Here is a 19,189-nt window from a genome sequence, read left to right as displayed (position 1 = left end):
TTGAGTTTCCTGAGGAGTGGGGAAACATGTCCTGAACGTTTTTGTAGAAAAGTGAGCATCTGTTAAAGCACTTACTACGTGCAAAGCACTGTTCTAAAGCACAGGGGAGGTTACAAGGTGATCAGGTTGTCCCACGCGGGGCTCACAGTCTTCATCCCCGTTTTACAGATGAGGGAACTGAGGCCCTGAGAAGTGAAGTGACTGGCCCAAAGTCACCCAGCTGACAGTCGGCGGAGTTGGGATTTGAACCCGTGACCTCTGACTCCCAAGCCCGGGCTCTTTCCACTGAGCCGTGCTGACTTGGCCAAGGTCACACAACAGACGAGGGACAGAGCTGGGATTAGAGCCCCAGACTGAGCCCCTTCCTTCCTCTCCCCCTCGTCCCCCTCTCCATCCCCCCATCTTACTTCCTTCCCTTCCCCACAGCACCTGCATATATGTATATATGTTTGTACATATTTATTACTCTATTTATTTATTTATTTATTTTGCTTGTACATATCTATTCTATTTATTTTATTTTATTTTGTTAGTATGTTTGGTTTTGTTCTCTGTCTCCCCCTTTTAGACTGTGAGTCCCCTGTTGGGTAGGGACTGTCTCCATATGTTGCCGATTTGTACTTCCCAAGCGCTTAGTACAGTGCTCTGCACACAGTAAGCGCTCAATGAATACGATTGATGATGATGATTAGGGCTCAGGCGCTTGCCACCAAGCCATGCCGCTTCCCTCTGATTCTCGCCTACAGGAGAAAAAGGGGAGGAATTAAAGCATAACCAAAACAGGACTTCATTTATGTGAGGCCGTGACTGAGCGCCTGTTTCGTGCCAAACAGTGTACTAAGTGCCTGGGAACACACAATATAAAGTAAAAGCCTGGGTCCCTGCCCGCAAGGAGATTACAGTATCGGCCTGGAGCAAATTTTCCAACCACTTTCCTCCACACTTTAAAAAAAAAAAAAGACAATTACAGGGTTTACTGTCCTTTGAAATCCCTCCTCAAACACTTAAATCAATGGACCACTCCCTTCCCCCTACTTAGGTGGCAGGAGGTTTTGTTATGTACTTCAGGCAGAGAAAGACATTGTGAAGGAATATAGGATGACAAAACTAATTATTTGAAAGTCAATGAGGAGAAATTACAGCAAAAATCCTCTCTTTCTGCCTCCTGGAAACCAGAGAAGGCTAGGAATAGGGCTCTCCTGAGTTCCTTGTTCAAGTAAAGGGGGAAAAATAGGACTGGGTTGGTTACTACCTGTTTTAAGCACGTAGGTGTCTGACTTTTTTTTTAAGAGCTCGTCAATGTGAGATCAAGTTGGCTATTTAAAAATCAAGCGCTCTTTTCTAATAAGAAACAGGTCCTAAAATTTCTATGGGTACTGCTAGCGTTTTGAAAAGCTGCCGAAGTAACGACCGTATAACTCATGTTAGTTGTGCTGGAAGTGTAAAATAGAATTTCTCCATAGGCGACTATACTTACCTCCTTCTAGAGCTGGTGTTTTTTGTTTTGTTTTGTTTTTAAAACCACTCGAGCCTGGTAAGTCTTTCCCCAATCCTTAGGTACTGAACAGGAAACACAAGAGAAGTTGGTTGTCTCCCCCTTTTAGACCGTGAGCCCACTGTTGGGTAGGGACTGTATATGTTTCCAACTTGTACTTCCCAAGCGCTTAGTACAGTGCTCTGCACACAGGAAGCGCTCAATAAATACGATTGATTGATTGATTGGTTTGGGCAGACACACACAGACAAATCACCCATTGCCTTCGGACTCTGGTGAGACAAACTTCAGTCTGGTGGCATACCCCTGGAAAACGTACAGTGCATACTGATTGACTCTGTCACTTTGTAACCTACCAAACCTCTATTTTTTTTTTCCTCCTCTATAACTTTGTGACCCATTGTGGCACATTTTCTTTGTGCCCCGGACCGTCCAATCAATCAATCAATCAATCAGTGGTGTTTGGGGGGCACATACCGTGTGCAGAGCGCTGTACCAAGCGCTTTGGAGAGTTGCGGCACGTTCCCCGCCCACAACAAGCTTACAACGAGAAATACCGGTTGTGATGCAAACACGGAAAAAGACTAAAGTCCGGAGGTACATTTTAATCAATCAGCCATGTATCGACCGCTTACTATGTGCAGGTCACTGTACTGAGCACTTGGGAGAGCACCGTATGGCCGAATTCGCAGGCACGTTAAGGGTGCGGATCCGCCCCGGATGGATTGTTTGTGATTTCAAATGTCATCTTTGTTTTGGTTATAGCATTTTTCCGTAAACTTGAGATATTCGGTCCATGTGGTTTACTTGACTTGTTAGCACTTGAGTTAAGTGTTGTTTTGAAAGAGCCAAGCGCTTCCAAAAATCCCCCCCCATAAAAGTATAGCCCTATTTTTTCATTTTGTCAACCAATATAAATTCCCCCCCCCCCCCCCAAAAAATCAAATCGATCCAGCTGAAGTTGAAGTTTCAAGCGCATTGCAGTGGTTACTTCTGTTCCTAATAACTATGCAATCTTTTTAATTGCAGTGCTTTTTATTAAGCACTGTGTGCAAAGTACTGCAGAGGGGGGAATTAGATACTGCCCCTGGCCCTCTGGGGGTCTCATGAGATAATAAAGAAAAGGGACAGAGATGAAAGAAAACATTAGCACAACACAGAGACGAAGATCAGTAGGGTGTTTTTTAATTATTATTATTATTATTATTGTTTACCTGTCAGGTGTGAAGAGGAAGGGCGTTCCAAGCCCGAGGCAGGATGTTGGTACTGAGACGAGATGGTGTGAAGGTGGATAAATAATAATAATAAATAATGATGGCATTTGTTAAATGCTTATTATGTGCGAAGCACTGTTCTATATGCTGGGGGGGGATACAAGGTGATCAGGTTGGCCCACGTGGGGCTCACAGTCTTCATCCCCATTTTACAGACGAGGTAACGGAGGCCCAGAGAAGGTCAGTGACTTGCCCAAAGTCACACAGCTAACAAGTGTGTGACTTGTCAGCTGTGTGTGACTAGAGTGTGCGACTAGAGAAGCGGCGTGGCTCAGTGGAAGGAGCCCGGATTTTGGATTCAGAGGTCATGGGTTCCAATCCCGGCTCCGCCACTTGTCAGCTGGGTGACTTTGGGCAAGTCACTTCACTTCGCTGGGCCTCAGTGACCTCATCTGGAAAATGGGGGTGAAGACTGTGAGCCCCACGAGGGACAACCTGATCACCTTGTAACCTCCCCAGTGCTTAGAACAGTGCTTTGCTCAAAGTAAGCGCTTAATAAATGCCATCATTATTATTATTATTAAGCGGCAGAGCCGGAATTAGAACCCATGACCTCTGGCTCCCCAGCCCGTGCTCTTTCCACCGAGCCACGCTGCTTCTCCTGGTTGGGCTGTCACTGGAGGTTGTCCAAGAGTGGGGAAACATGGCCTGATCATTTTGGGAGAAAAATGATCCGGCCAAGCAGCGTGAAGCGTGGACTGGAGTGGAGAGAGACAGGAGGCAGGGAGGTCAGTGAGGAGGAGGCTGCTGATACAGTAATTAAGGCGGAAGGGGATAATTGCTTGGATTAACTCGGTAGGAGTTTGGATGGAGAGGAAAGGGCAGATTTTAGCGCTGTTGTGATGGTTGAACCGACTGGATTTGCTGACAGATTGAAGATGTGGGTTGAGTGAGAACGATGAGTCAAAGGTAATGCCAAGGTTATGGGCCTGTGAGACAGAGAGGTTGGCGGGCCTGACCACAGAGATCATCATCATCAATCGTATTTATTGAGCGCTTACTGTGTGCAGAGCACTGGACTAAGCGCTTGGGAAGTCCAAGTTGGCAACATATAGAGACGGTCCACAGCGGACTCACAGTCTAAAAGGGGGAGACAGAGAACAAAACCAAACATACTAACAAAATAAAATAAATAGAATAGATATGTACAAGTAAAATAAATAGAGTAATAAATATGTACAAACATATATACAGGTGCTGTGGGGAAGGGAAGGAGGTAAGATGGGGGGGATGGAGAGGGGGACGAGGGGGAGAGGAAGGAAGGGGCTCATGTCAGACTTCTAGACTGTGAGCCCACTGTTGGGTAGGGACCGTCTCTATATGTTGCCAACTTGTACTTCCCAAGCGCTTAGTACAGTGCTCCGCAAGCGCTCAATCAATAAGATTGAATGAATGAAAACGGGGAGGACAGGGTTTGGGTGGGACATCCAAGTCGAGGTGTCCTGAGGGCAGGAGGAAATGTGAGACTGAAGAGAGGGAGAGAGGTCAGGGCTGGAGACGGAGATTTGGGAATCATCCGTAGATGATTCCCGTGGGAGCAAAGGAGTTCCTCAAGGAAGTGGGTGTAGGTGGAGAATAGAAGGGGACCCAAAACTGAACCTTGAGGGACCCCCACACACACAGTTAGGGGGTGGGAGGCGGAGGAGGAGCCCGTGAAAGACACCGAGAATAAGCGGCCAGAGAGTTGGGAGGAGAACCGGGAGAGGACGGTGTCAGTGAAGCTGAGGTTGGATAAGGTTTCCAGGAGAAAGGGATGGGCCACAGTGTCCAAGGCCCCCGAGAGGACAGGGAGGATTAGGGTGGCTGTTGGATTTGGCAAGAAGGAGGTCATTGGCGATCACTTACAGGGCGGTTTCTGTGCTGTGAAGTGGGCAGAAGCCAGAGAGGAGGGGGTCAAGGAGAGAATTGGAGAAGAGGGCCGCAGGGAGGAGGTGGGGGACGGGGCCGAGGCCCAGTATGCGCCTCGGTTATATCGTACTCTCCCAAGCCCTTTGTAAAATGCTCTGCACGCAGTAAGCGCTCGGAAACTACGAACGAATGGCCCTGCCGCTTGTCTGCTCTGTGGCCTTGGGCAAGTCACTTCACATCGCTGTGCCTAAATCTGTAAAATGGGGATTGAAACTGTGAGCTGTCTACGTTTTGTTGTTTGTCTCCCCCTTCGAGACTGAGCGCCCGGGACCGTCTCCAGATGTTGCTGGCTTGTACTTCCCAAGCGCTTAGTCCAGTGCTCTGCACACAGTAAGCGCTCAATAAATACGACGGAATGAATGAATGAAGGACAGGGACTGTGTCCAACCCGATCAGCTTGTATCTACCCCGGCGCTTAGTACAGTGCGTGGCACATAGGAAGCACTTCTCAGTGGAAAGAGCACGGGCTTTGGAGTCAGAGGTCATGGGTTCAAATCCCGACTCCGCCACATGTCTGCTGTATGACCTTGGGCAAGTCACTTCACTTCTCTGAGCCTCAGTTACCTCATCTGTAAAATGGGGATTAAAAGATTGTGAGCCCCACGTGGGGCAACTTGATCACCTTGTATCCCCCCCAGCACTTAGAACAGTGCTCTGCGCATAGTAAGCGCTTAACAAATGCCATCATTATTATTATTATCATTGAGCCCGTACTGCCTGCAGACCACTGTACTTAGCCCCCGTGCCCTCAAAGGAGCTTGTACCCTAATAGAGAAGGAAACCCCTCCTCTTCCTCATTCTCCTTCCTCGTGGCAAGCAGCTGCCCCCCGAGCTCGGCAAAGGCGGTTCATTCAGTCGTATTTATTGAGCGCTTACTGTGTATTAAGCGTTGGGGAGAGGGCGATACAATAAACATACACATTCCCTGCCCACAACCAGCTAAGAGTCTAGGGGGGCTAGCAGTGGCCCCAGAGGGCCCCTGGCCGGCTCAGAACTGGTCTTTCCCGCTCCGTGGAGCTTCCGGATCTTCCAGACGTGGCCATCCCGTCCCGCTGGAAACCCCAAGGAGCAGCCTGGAAAGGCGGGTTCTGTTGGGACTGGGTTGGGCCCACACCAGTGACAGGAAGAGGAGCGTAATTGTGACATAGTTTATCTCTCCTCTTAATCTCCCCCACCCCTGCAAAACACACACAACACACACACAAACACACTCCCTGCTTCTCACCGCCCCCCCCCCCCCCCCCCACACACACTTTGTTCTGGCCCCTGGAGGTTAATAGTAATAATAATTGTGCTATGTGTTAAGTACTTACTGTGTGCCCGGCACTGAACTAAGCGCCCGGTTGGACGCAAGCAAATCGGGCTGGACACCACGTGGGGCTCACGGTCTCCATCCCCCTTTTCCAGATGAGGGAACCGAGGCCCAGAGAAGCCCAGTGACTTGCCCACGGTCACCCAGCAGAGAAGTGGCCGAGTCGGAATTAGAACCCACGATCTCCTGACCCCCAGGCCCGGGCTCAATCCACTATGTCATGCTGTTTTTCCCCTCCACTTACCGTAAAGGGCTCGCTGTGGGCAGGGAATGTGTCCGTTATATTGTTACACCGTACTCGCCCAAGCGCATAGTACAGTGAAGCAGCGTGGCTCAGTGGAAAGAGCCCAGGCTTTGGAGTCAGAGGTCATGGGTTCAAATCCCGGCTCCGCCAATTGTCAGCCGTGTGACTGTGGGCAAGTCACTTCACTTCCTGTTACCTCATCTGTAAAATGGGGATGAAGATTGTGAGCCCCCCATGGGACAACCTGATCGCCTTGTAACCTCCCCAGAGCTCAGAACAGTGCGTGGCTCATAGTAAGCACTTAATAAATGCCATTATTATTATTATTACAGTGTTCTGCACCTAGTAAGTGCTCAATAAATACGATCGACTGACTGATTCTGCCTTTCCCCCTGACCCTGGCTCCATCTCCGCCCCCCGTTTTCCCTTTCTTTCCCACTTCTCTCTCTCCTTCTCCCTCCCATTAGAAAACGGCAATGCTAACTTACAATCCTCTTATTCATAATTACGCCTCCACCGTGAAGTAAACTGTATTAACGTGTGTTTAAATGGTACAATTGAGTTTCTACCAGATGCTCAAAGGTTTCAGTTGATTCACCTCTGCCAGCCCCTGCTCTGAGGAGGCTGTTGTGTGACTCTGAAATGAGACTGCTGCTATCAGTGGCTCCATCTGATCCGCGCCCCACATCTTCCTCTGTTAGAAACAAGACACAGGTTTGTAGAGAACCATTCTCTTTTCAATTCAGGGGTTTGAAACAAGAGGCTGAAGCATGCAAATTTAGCCAAGAATCCAGGCCAATAAGGGAAATAAGAAGCAGCACGGCCTAGCGGAAAGAGCAGTGGCCTGGGAATCAGAGGACCTGGGTCCTAACCGTGGCTCCGACACTTTCCTGCTGTAAAATTTGGGCAAGTCGCTTCACTTCTCTGTGCCTCAGTTTCCTCAGCTATCCAATTCAGTCACTTTTTGAGCGCTCGCCGTGTGCAAAGCACTGCAATAAGCGCTTGGGAGAGTACAGTGATAAGACACATTCCCTGCCCACAGGGAGCTCACATGAGGATTCAGTCCCTGCTCTCCTTCCTATTTAGCCTGTGAGCCTCACGTAGAACAGGGACTGTATCAGGCCCAATTAACTTGTTAATTTAGAACAGGGCTTGACCCAAAGTAAGCGCTTGGCAAAGAAAAGAAACACGCTTAATGAAGCTGGCCCAAAGTAATGAGGCGGGTTTAGGAGACACTGCCTCGTTGGGAGATTTCCACTTCTCCAGGATTCTCCCTTCTGCTTCCCTGTCTTTATCTCGGGATTCTGGAAGCTCAGCCTGGTCTTCATCTCGGGACTCTGGAAGCTCGGCAAACTGCAGTTGCCACCGGGATTTATCTCCGGGCTCCGCCTTGAGCCGGAATTCTTCCACATTTTGAAGGCCGTTTAGTTTGGTCATTCGGAATTCCAGAGATAAGGATGCTGCGAACAGCTGTGTCTTCCCACCAGTTGAAATGACCCGGGCCTTACAGTAAGGGCAGGGGCGAAACTCCAGGCAAAGGAGGAGCAGAAGATGGGGGGAGGAAAGGGGACTGGATTTCTCCATCTTCCCCTCTTCCTTTCTTTGGGTCTCCAGAAGTGCCCTACTCTCCACCAGGGGACAACCGAAAGGAGAAATGTTATTATAATAATAATAATTTATGGTATTTGTGCCAGGCACCGTCGTTCTAAGCCCTGGGTACATACAGATTTGTCAGGTTGGATTTAGTCCCTGTCCCACATGAGGTTCACAGTCTTAATCCCCACTTTCCGGATGAGGTAACCGAGGCCCAGAGAAGTGAAGCGACTAGCCTCAGGTCACACAGCAGACAGGCGGCCCACCCCGAATTTGAAACCAGGTCTTTCCGACTCGCAGACATGTGCTCTAGTCACTTGGCCATGCCGCTTCTCCAGTTCACATCAAGTGGCAAATGCTGCATATTCTTTTCCTCCTGTCCTCTGCGATTTCCCCCAATGCCTATTAACATAGCAATTTCAGGGAATGATCGGGAGTTAATTTTCAACCTCAAATGCCCGTTCCCAGCCCCAATTTTCATGCAGGTTGACCTTGAAGCTCCACAGGCTGTGAGCTGCACTTACTGGTTTTCAAAAGTGGGTGGAAAAAGCATGGTTTTTCAGTTGCTATAAATCTCTTTCAGTGAAAGCACAACCCAGTGCAGTCAGTAAAATCCCAAAGCTCGCTCTGATGGTGTAATTATGGAAGCCTGTCCCAACTACAGAAGGTTGGAGTCCTTCTTTTGAATATCGAGAACACTTTGGAAACTTTGGTAAACTCTAGGTGTGGCTGCAATTGTAACCGCTCTTTAAGGGGTAGAAGGGATTTTTATTTATCACTGGGAGTATTGCAGATGAATGTGGAGTATTTTTTTTTTTTTTACTGAACAGGTCTTTAAGATTTATAAAAGGAAGTGTAAGCTCTTTGTGGGCAGGGAATGTGTCTGTTGTTATACTGTACTCGCCCAAACGCTTAGTGATAATCTGTGCTCTGTAAATACGAATAACTGATTTCACGGGAGTATAAAAGAAATAATAAAGGAAAGAAAAGCATCAAAATTGTTTGGGTGTGAACACTCGTCTTTCCCAAATATTTCCATTCAATACTACTACTACTACTACTACTACTACTACTACTAATAATAATAATAATAATGGCATTTATTAAGTGCTTACTATATGCAAAGCGCTGTTTTTATGTCCTGAGGAAGATCCTTATGGAAGAAATTGATTCTGAGATCATGTTAAATACAGACTCATATTAAGCTTACCACAAAAGTTTTGCCAAACTCCTATGTCAAACATCCACCCCAAGTGCTTAGTACAGTGCCCAGCACACAGTAAACACTTAACAAATACCACAGTTACTACTGTTATCATTATCATTATTATCCAGCGCTTTGAACAGTGCTTTGCACATAGTAAGCGCTTAACAAATGCCATCATTATCATCATCATTCAGTGAAAATTGGGTAGAGGATGACAATGCCCATCCCCATCTGATAACAGAAATGAGGCACGGAGGAGTTAAAAATGCTTGCTTAGTTAACACTTTCTCTTCAAATCAACCAAGGAGTCAGATTTCAACACCCTGTTGACTCAACCTGCCTGTCTCTGGGTTGGTCAAGCATTGTTAACTTGATTAATTCTACCTTAATTCAATTCTCTGAGACTAAGCGATTTAAAATGGGGGTCTCCACCCATTTTCAAAAGGAGACGCAATGATACCCCCTCATCCTTTAAGAGTCATGACAAAGTGTTTTCTTTTCCCTTTTGACCCAAGAGAAGCAGTGTGGCCCAGTGGAAAGAGCCCGGGCTTGGGAGTCAGAGGTCGTGGGTTCTAATCCCGGCTCCGCCACTTGTCAGCTGGGTGACTTTGGGCAAGTCACTTCACTTCTCTGAGCCTCAGTTCCCTCATCTGGAAAATGGGGGTGAAGACTGTGAGCCCCACGTGGGACAACCTGATCACCGTGTATCCCCCCAGTGCTTAGAACAGTGCTTTGCACATAGTGCTTAACAAATACCATCATTATTCAGCGCTTAGAACATTGCTTTGCACATAGTAAGTGCTTAATAAATACCATTATTATTATTAATGTCAGCTGTATGACTTTGGGCAAGTCACTTCACTTCTCTGAGCCTCAGTTCCCTCATCTGGAAAATGGGGATGAAGACTGGGAGCCCCCCCCGTGGGACAACCTGATCACACTGTAACCTCCCCTGCGCTTAGAACAGTGCTTTGCACATAGTAAGCGCTTAATAAATGCCATTATTATTATTATTATTATTGTTCCCTCATCTGGAAAATGGGGATGAAGACTGTGAGCCCCACGTGGGGACAACCTGATTACGTTGTATCCCCCACCAGTGCTTAGAACAGTGCTTGGCACATAAGAATAATAATAACAATAATGATAGCATTTATTAAGCACTTACTATGTGCAAAGCACTGTTCTAAGCGCTGGGGAGATTACAAGGTGATCAGGTTGCCCCACGGGGGGCTCACAGTCTTCATCCCCATTTTACAGATGAGGTAACTGAGGCACAGAGAAGTCAAGTGACTTGCCCAAAGTCACACAGCTGGCAATTAACAGAGCTGGGATTTGAACCCATGACCTCTGACTCCAAAGCCCATGTTCTTTCCCCTGAGCCACGCTGCTTCTAGCGCTTAACACCTGCCATCATCATTATTATTATTAAGTAGCTTTACTCTGGGCTCTTCGTGCTGCCATCGAAAACTGTTTCACTTGGATCTTTATCCTACCATGATGCTCGTTTAATTGTCTTTGGTTTCCAGTTGGTTTGTCATCCGTTTTAACACTTATCAAAAAGGGCTTTGTCCTCTAACCTAGTTTGGAAGCCCCAGGGTTTAAAGAGCCCACTCCCCGCGATCGGTTCCAAGCTACTGTCCCGGAAGAACGATTTCAAAACACTCGTCCTTATACTTCATCATCATCATCATCAATCGTATTTATTGAGCGCCTACTGTGTGCAGAGCACTGTACTAAGCGCTTGGGAACTACAAATTGGCAACATATAGAGACAGTATATATGTTTGTACATATTTTTTACTCTATTTATTTATTTTATTTGTACATATCTATTCTATTTATTTTATTTTGTTAGTATGTTTGGTTTTGTTCTCTGTCTCCCCCTTTTAGACTGTGAGCCCACTGTTGGGTAGGGGCTGTCTCTATATGTTGCCAATTTGTACTTCCCAAGCACTTAGTACAGTGCTCTGCACATAGTAAGCGCTCAATAAATACGATTGATGATGATGATGATGATGACAGTCCCTACCCAACAGTGGGCTCACAGTCTAAAAGCTATTACTTTTACACAGTCTATTACTTAATATAATACTTAATAGTCTATTACAGACTATTACACAGTCTATTACTTAATAATAATAATAATAGTAGTAGCAATAGCAGTAGTATTTATGATATTTGCTAAAGTCCTGTTGATTCCCAGGCCCGTGCCCTCTCCACTAGGCCACACTGCTTCTCACAAGAGTTCTAGGAGCGGATTTGTTCATTCCAAAGGAGTTTGTCTTCCCTTCTTTCAGAAGGTTTTTCCCTCTCTTTGGTTCACATCCGTTGGCTCCAGACCGGCAGCGCTTGGGAGAGTACAAGACAACAACAAGCAGACACAAGGTCCATCGCTTGTCTGCTGTGTGACCTTGGGCAAGTCCCTTCACTTCTCTGGGCCTCAGTTCCCTCAACTGGAAAAAGGGGATTCAGGCTGTGAGCCCCGTGTGGGACCAACCCGATCAACCTGTGTCCCTCCCAGCGCTTAGTACAGTGGCCTGGCACGTAGTAAAAGCTTAACAGCTACCAGACCAAAATCAACAAACGAAAAAACTCTACTCCCGTCTCCAGGTGACAGTGTCGACTTCTACAGTCCGCGTGGCTCAGTGGGAAAGAGCACGGGCTTTAGGGAGGTCATGGGTTCAAATCCCAGCTCTGCCACTTGTCAGCTGTGTGACTTTGGGCCAGTCACTTCACTTCTCTGGGCCTCAGTTCCCGCATCTGGGAAATGGGGATGAAGACTGTGAGCCCCACGTGTTATCACCTCATCACCTTGTATCCCCCCAGCGCTTAGAACAGTGCTTTGCACATAGTAAGCGCTTAATAAATGCCATAATAATAATTATTATTATTACAGTAGCTGGCGCATTCTTTCTCCAGGAGGCCGTGTGGACTGTATAGCAGGGAATGCAGTCTGCTAACAAGACTGTGCGGTCATAATAAGAATAGTGGTATTTGGGAAGCACTTACTAGGTGCCAGGCTCTGTACTAAGCGCTGGTGGTGGTGGGGGCGGGGGGGATACAAGCAAATAGGGTTGGAAAGTCCCTGTCCCGAATGGGGCTCACATTGTCCATGTAGCAAGCTGTTCTTTTCTTTACCCATGGGCAGTCCCAGAAATGAACAAGGGTGGACAACCAGAGTGGTTGCGACCGATTTCGCCCGTCTGTTTAAAACCTGAGGCAGCCCCAGTTACTTCTGACCGCTTAGAACAGTGCTTTGCACAGAGTAAGCGCTTAATAAACGCCATTATTCACTCATTCAATCGTATTTATTGAGCGCTTGCTGTGTGCAGAGCACTGTACCAAGCGCTTGGGAAGTACAAGTCAGCAACATATAGAGACGGTCCCTACCCAAAAACGGGCTCACAGTCTAGAAGACATTATTATTCTAACCCCAACTCCCTACTTTGCTGTTGTCTCCCATCCCATTTCACTCTAGGAAAAGGAAACCAAATTATACCCTTACGTTTAAATGAAAACAGAAGTGTCGATGGAAAGGAAATTCTTAGAAAGCCTTTAGCTTTATTCTTTAATGTGCTCATTGCCTCCTTTGCTGCGCACAATTTAACCTTTAAAATTGAGTTCATTCAGAGTTGAATTCCTTCCCTTTCATTCTCTAAATACTCGGGAGGCGATAGTGACTTTATTTATCTTCCTTGTACATATCTATTTTATTTTGTTAGTATGTTTGGTTTTGTTCTCTGTCTCCCCCTTTTAGACTGTGAGCCCACCGTTGGGTAGGGACTGTCTCTATATGTTGCCAACTTGGACTTCCCAAGCGCTTAGTACAGTGCTCTGCACACAGTAAGCGCTCAATAAATACGATTGATTGTGAGATTCCCCTCTCACACGGATGAAAGTTACCACGCGGCATCTATAAACGCGGTTTTTTGATCCAGAAAAGTTTTCTTTGTTGGGAATCTCTTCCTGGAAATAGATTCATTGCTGTGCAATGAATCAATTGAATAGATTCAAGCGCTTAGTACAGTGCTCTGCACATAGTAAGCGCTCAATAAATACGATTGATGATGATGATTCATTGCTAGCTGAAAAAAATGTGGCGTTTTTAAACCTGCCATGGTTTGCAGTGTTTTCTTTTTCTCTCTTTTCCGCTGTAAAGAATATTATGTTAGAAATGACATCTTCTACATGTGGGTGATTGGCAAGCCTTCATATAATTTCATCTATAGTTTTCACCGCTTTTTGCTTTTAAGAGTGGTTTTATTTTCCTCTTGGATAGTCCCAGCAAAAAGGAAAAAAAAAAAAGCTCAAAAAAGTATCTGATGGCAACGTTTTATTTCCACAAGTGGGGAAACCTCAATTTGGTTTTGTCTACTTAATTGCAGTAGAAGGGAGCTAGTTTATGCCATTGCCATAAAATCCTGAAAAGTGATGCTTTCTTTAACTGCATTTATAGTGGTCCTTTCTGAGCAGTTCATTCCAAGGAGGCTGGAAAACATTTATAATAAAGATTGTGACGATTGACAGCGGAACGGTTGCGTTGCGAGAGGGTATTTAATAGAAAATTTTTTCCTTTTATTTTTAAATGCTCTGTCTGCAAAGATCAGCGATAAATGTTTTCACTTATCATTTAACTCGAATTGAAGCTTCGTTGTACCCCACAAGATTACCTCACTTGAATTTAGTCAGTAAAGCTTTATATAGTCAAAAAATAACAGTTGACATTTCCGTCTATTGGTGCTTAGCGAGCTAACTTTTCTATCCACAACTCTTTTAGATTTCCAGTTTATCTCAAAATATTTTCATCAGTTGGGTTCGCTCTTTGATGTCTCAAATACGCATTTACATTCCATCCTATCTTTCAACAGGAAATTATATGCACCGCCTCAGATTCAACTTAATCCTGACAACATACATCCATTAGCACTTGCTTTCATCACATTGGTTACACTTTAAAACACAGTGAATCGGTTTTAAAGTAATTTCAGAAGCTTCCAAATACAAAGATTGTTGAATTTTATGACCTCAATCAGCTTAGTCAATGCTCCCTCGCACAATAAGATATTACCTGGGTTTGAAGGAGCACTGATCAGGTCACTAGGTTACCAGTATTGGTTGCTACGCGGAAGAGCAGCTTAATAAAAATTTCCCTGGGGACTGAGATTTTACACTGAGCATTTGGACCTAATATTTAATAATCACTTCGGATTCGGACAACTGAGGCGATAGCTTGAATAACCTTTAACTTACCTTTCTGCACAGAGATCGCTTTGATATGAACAAACGTGTTTGTACATATTTATTACTCTATGCATTTATCTCTTTTACTTGTACATATCTATTCTATTTATTTTATTTTGTTAGTATGTTTGGTTTTGTTCTCTGTCTCCCCCTTTTAGACTGAGCGCACTGGTGGGTAGGGACTGTCTCTATATGTTGCCAACTTGTACTTCCCAAGCGCTTAGTACAGTGCTCTGCACAAAGTAAGCGCTCAATAAATACGATTGATGATGATGATGATGATAATTTGTAAGGAATGGTTGTTATAAAGTGAAAGTAATAATTGATTCATTCAGTCAGCCGTATTTGTTGAGCACTTACTGTGTGCAGAGCACTGTACTAATAGCTTGGGAGAGTACAATACAACAATAAACAGACACATTCCCTGCCCACAGTGAGCTTGCAGGCTGAAGGGTGGGGGGAGACAGACATTAATATAAATGTATAAATGACAGATATGTATGTAGTGAGGATATTTATTTTACTTGTACATATCCTATTTATTTTATTTTGTTAGTATGTTTGGTTTTGTTCTCTGTCTCCCCCGTTTAGACTGTGAGCCCGCTGTTGGGTAGGGACCGTCTCTATATGTTGCCAGCTTGTACTTCCCAGGCGCTTAGTCCACTGCTTTGCACACAGTAAGCGCTCAAAATACAATTGATTGATTTTGTTTGGCTCTTTTACCCCTAAATGGTGCTGACCTCTACCCTTATAAAAGCCCTTTCCGTTAGGAATGCTTTCTTAAGTTTTCTTCGTCTTTGGTCTGGCTGATGGTTTCCTTTTCTGTCCAAAATCCTCAGCCCTCTGCCTTCACATATTAACCACTGAAAGCTATATATTCTATGAAAACTGTGCCGTCTATATTGGATGAATGAACTAGAACGTTGCTTGAGTCATAAAAAATGTGTAAATACCTCTGAAAATGAAGACTCAGACCTCAGTCTAGAGAAAACACTTATTCCGCAATATTTAAATGAGATATTTGTCTTTTGAAAGGAAAAAAGCACTTGGCTGGCAGTACACTAAGTATGAACTTCGAAGTGTTATGCCTCTGGACATAATCCGTTTTTAGGAAAAAGGAATCAGGAGAGGGGCCGAGTAGCATTTGTTTTCTGTTGCCTGCTCTAATGTTATTTTCTGTCTGTATAATTTGGCACCGTAAATCCAACTTATTTGGCCTTTCTTTCCCTCAGGTAGAAACCTGTGGGTTCTCGTCCTGGGAAGGTTTCCAACCAAGCACACAGTTGGGATTCCTGAGTTCAAATATGTGGCTAACATGCACGGGGACGAGGTAAGCGTGGCCCTTGACCCTCCTCCCCCTCTCCATCCCCCCCGCCTTACCTCCTTCCCTTCCCCACAGCACCTGTATATATGTTTGTACGTATTTATTACTCTATTTTACTTGTACATATTTATCCTACTTATTTTGTTAATATGCTTTGTTTTGTTCTCCGTCTCCCCCTTCTAGCCTGTGAGCCCGCTGTTGGGTAGGGACCGTCTCTGTATGTTGCCAACTTGCACTTCCCAAGCGCTTAGTACAGTGCTCTGCACACAGAAAGCGCTCAATAAATACGATTGAATGAATTTGAAAGGCCGCGTTATGCTGGACTCTCCCGAGCGCTTATACAGTGCTTTGCCCACAGTAAGCGCTCAATAAATCCAGTGGAACAAGGGTATCTTCTCCTTCTACTCCTGGGCTTGGAAACAGTGTGGCCTAGTGGAAAGAGCACGGGCCTGGCAATCAGGGCAAGTTACCGCGGGCAAATTACTGACCTTCTCTGGGCCTCGGTTTCCTCAACTGTAAAATGGGTTCCCAATACCTGTTCTCTCCCTTGTGGGACCGGGACTGTGTCTGACCAGATTAATTGGTATCTACCTCCGTGTTTAGAACAGTGAGTGACGCATAGTGTTTGACAAATAACATTATTATTATTATACCAGGAAGGCAGAGAAATGCAGATTCTTTTCCCCCCATTAAATTTGTGCTGTGGCGCTGGTCGTTATAGACTCGATTATAATGCTGCACTACGAGTTCACCAGACCACTGCCAATCAATCAATCGTATTTATTGAGCGCTTACTGTGTGCAGAGCACTGTACTAAGCGCTTGCGAAGTACAGGTCGGCAACACATTTTCACATCATCATCAATCGTATTTATTGAGCGCTTACTGTGTGCAGAGCACTGGACTAAGCGCTTGGGAAGTACAAATTGGCAACCTATGTCCTTTTCATTTTGTTCTCCTCGGTCCTTATGACGAAGGTAATGGTTTGGCAGCGCTGCCGCCATCAGAACGCGTCTTACCTCCTCGATTCACATGTTTAGGTGTTTATGGGCCCTTCTGATCCTCTCGACAACGCCGAACGCCTACTAAATCCTTGGCCGTTTGCAAAGCGCCCCGCTTCCTAGATGGAGTAGGATCTTGAATGAACTTGATGAACTTGAGAATCAGTCAGTCAGTCGTATTTATTGGGCACTTACCGTGTGTAGAGCACTGTACTAGGCGCTTGGGAGAGGACAGTACAACACAGTAGGGAGACGCATTCCCTGCCCACGAGGAGTTCACAGTCTAAACGAGAAGACAGATGTTTAAAAGAAAATTATGGCTACGTACACAAGTGCCGTGGGACGGAGGGTGGGGTGACTACAGGGTGCACAATCGGCACGGGTGACTTTTTGGTGCCACCCTGAGAGGGGGTGATTGATTGATTAATGGTGTTATTTCTGAGACAAAGGAAGTGCGCTATAAACTTACTGTGGACTCTATTTATTATTACTCTATTTTACTTGTACATATCTATCCTATTTATTTTATTTTGTTGGTATGTTTGGTTTTGTTCTCTGTCTCCCCCTTTTAGACTGTGAGCCCACTGTTGGGTAGGGACTGTCTCTATGTGTTGCCAATTTGTACTTCCCAAGCGCTTAGTACAGTGCTCTGCACATAGTAAGCGCTCAATATGATTGATGATGATGATGATGAGGGGGTGGAGAAGGGTGATCTGTCAGTTATCAATCAATCGTATTTATTGAGCGCTTACTGTGTGCAGAGCACCGTACTAAGCGCTTGGGAAGCGATGGCAACATATAGAGTTATGAAGTCAGAGGGATGAAAAGCCAGGGAAGCCCTACTTCAGGCTGTTCAAAACTGAGACACGTGTTTCTCCAGCTACTTTCGAGGAAAGGGCAAAAGGAAAAAGCACCCATCACCTCTGGAGATCAGTGAGAGGAATTCCTGTCCTGAGCCCAAAATACCTTTCTCGTTCATTGTTTTTTTATTTATTGTTAGGTCAAAAACTTCGCCCTAGCCAGGGTGGGCAAATGGTAACCACAAACCGCTTTTGTTTGCTCATTACAAGGATCTGTAGATCTGTACGGCGCTTAGAACAGTGCTTTGCACATAGTAAGCGGTTAATAAATGCCATCATTATTATTCTTATTGAGTGCTTACTGTGTGCAGAGCACTGTACTAAGCGCTTGGGAAGTACAAGTCGGCAACATATAGAGACGGTCCCTGCCCAACAGCGGGCTCACAGTCTAGAAGGGGGAGACAGACAACAAAACAAAACATGTGGACAGGTGTCCAGTCATCAGAATAAATAGAAATAAAGCTAGATGCACATCATTAAGAAAATAAATAGAATAGTAAATATGTACAAGTAAAATAGAGTAATAGGATTGAATGAATTATTATCTGTAAGCCTGTGGTGGGAAGAACTATTCTGTGTAGAATTTGGCCCGATTCCCTCTGTAATTCATTCATTTACTGTATTTTTGAGCGCTTACTGAGTGCAGAGCACTGTACTAAGCGCTTGGGAAGTACAAGTCGGCAACATATAGAGACGGTCCCTGCCCAACAGTGGGCTCACAGTCTAGAAGGGGGAGACAGACAACAAAACACGTGGACAGGTGTCAAGTCATCAGAATAAATAGAAATAAAGCTAGATGCACGTCATTCAGAAAATAAATAGAATAGTAAATATGTACAAGTAAAATAGAGTAATAAATAGGATTGAATGAATTATCTGTAAGCCTGTGGTGGGAAGAACTATTTTGTGTAGAATTTGGCTCAACTCCCTCTGTAATTCATTCAGTTCTATTTTTGAGCGCTTACTGAGTGCAGAGCACTGTACTAAGCGCTTGGAAAGTGCAGTTCGGCAAGAGACAATCCCTAGCCAACGACCGGCTCACATGTTTCGTATCTCTACTTGATTACATTGCACGTCATTAAGAAAATAGAATAGTAAATATGTACAAGTAAAATAGAGTAATAAATAGGATTGAATGAATTATTATTATCTGTAAGCCTGTGGTGGGAAGAACTATTCTGTTTAGAATTTGGCCTGATTCCCTCTATAATTCATTCATTCAATTGTATTTTTGAGCGCTTACTGAGTGCAGAGCACTGTACTAAGCGCTTGGAAAGTGCAGTTTGGCAAGGGACAATCCCTACCCAACAACCGGCTCACATGTTTCATATCTCTACTTGATTACATTGCAAGTCATTAAGAAAATAAATAGAATAGTAAATATGTACAAGTAAAATAGAGTAATAAATAGGATTGAATGAATTATTATTATCTGTAAGCCTGCGGTGGGAAGAACTATTCTGTGTAGAATTTTGCCCGATTCCCTCTATAATTCATTCATTCAATTGTATTTTTGAGCGCTTACTGAGTGCAGAGCACTGTACTAAGCGCTTGGAAAGTGCAGTTCGGCAAGGGACAATCCCTACCCAACAACCGGCTCACATGGTTCATATCTCTACTTGATTACATCTGTGTAATTTATTAATATTAATGCCTGCCTCCCCCTCGAGACAGTAAGCTCACCGTGGGCAGGGGATGTCATTCATTCATTCAGTCGTATTTATTGAG

At 45.0% G+C, this 19,189-nt stretch overlaps 1 protein-coding gene across 1 annotated transcript in view; it reads left to right on the top strand.

Moving 5' to 3' along the window:
* Positions 1 to 19,189, top strand: part of CPM (carboxypeptidase M) — a 43,350-nt gene that overhangs the window by 10,040 nt on the left and 14,121 nt on the right. Inside the window, exon 2 of the mRNA XM_038756054.1 lies at positions 15,510 to 15,607. Coding sequence (XP_038611982.1) covers positions 15,510 to 15,607 — 98 coding nt within the window. The remainder of the gene's footprint in view (positions 1 to 15,509; positions 15,608 to 19,189) is intronic.

Source organism: Tachyglossus aculeatus, chromosome 14 (genome assembly GCF_015852505.1).
Source record: "Tachyglossus aculeatus isolate mTacAcu1 chromosome 14, mTacAcu1.pri, whole genome shotgun sequence".
NCBI classification, from domain to species: Eukaryota; Metazoa; Chordata; class Mammalia; order Monotremata; family Tachyglossidae; genus Tachyglossus; species Tachyglossus aculeatus.
The sequence above is the reverse complement of the archived record's forward strand: the minus strand, read 5'-3'. Positions and strand labels throughout refer to the sequence as shown.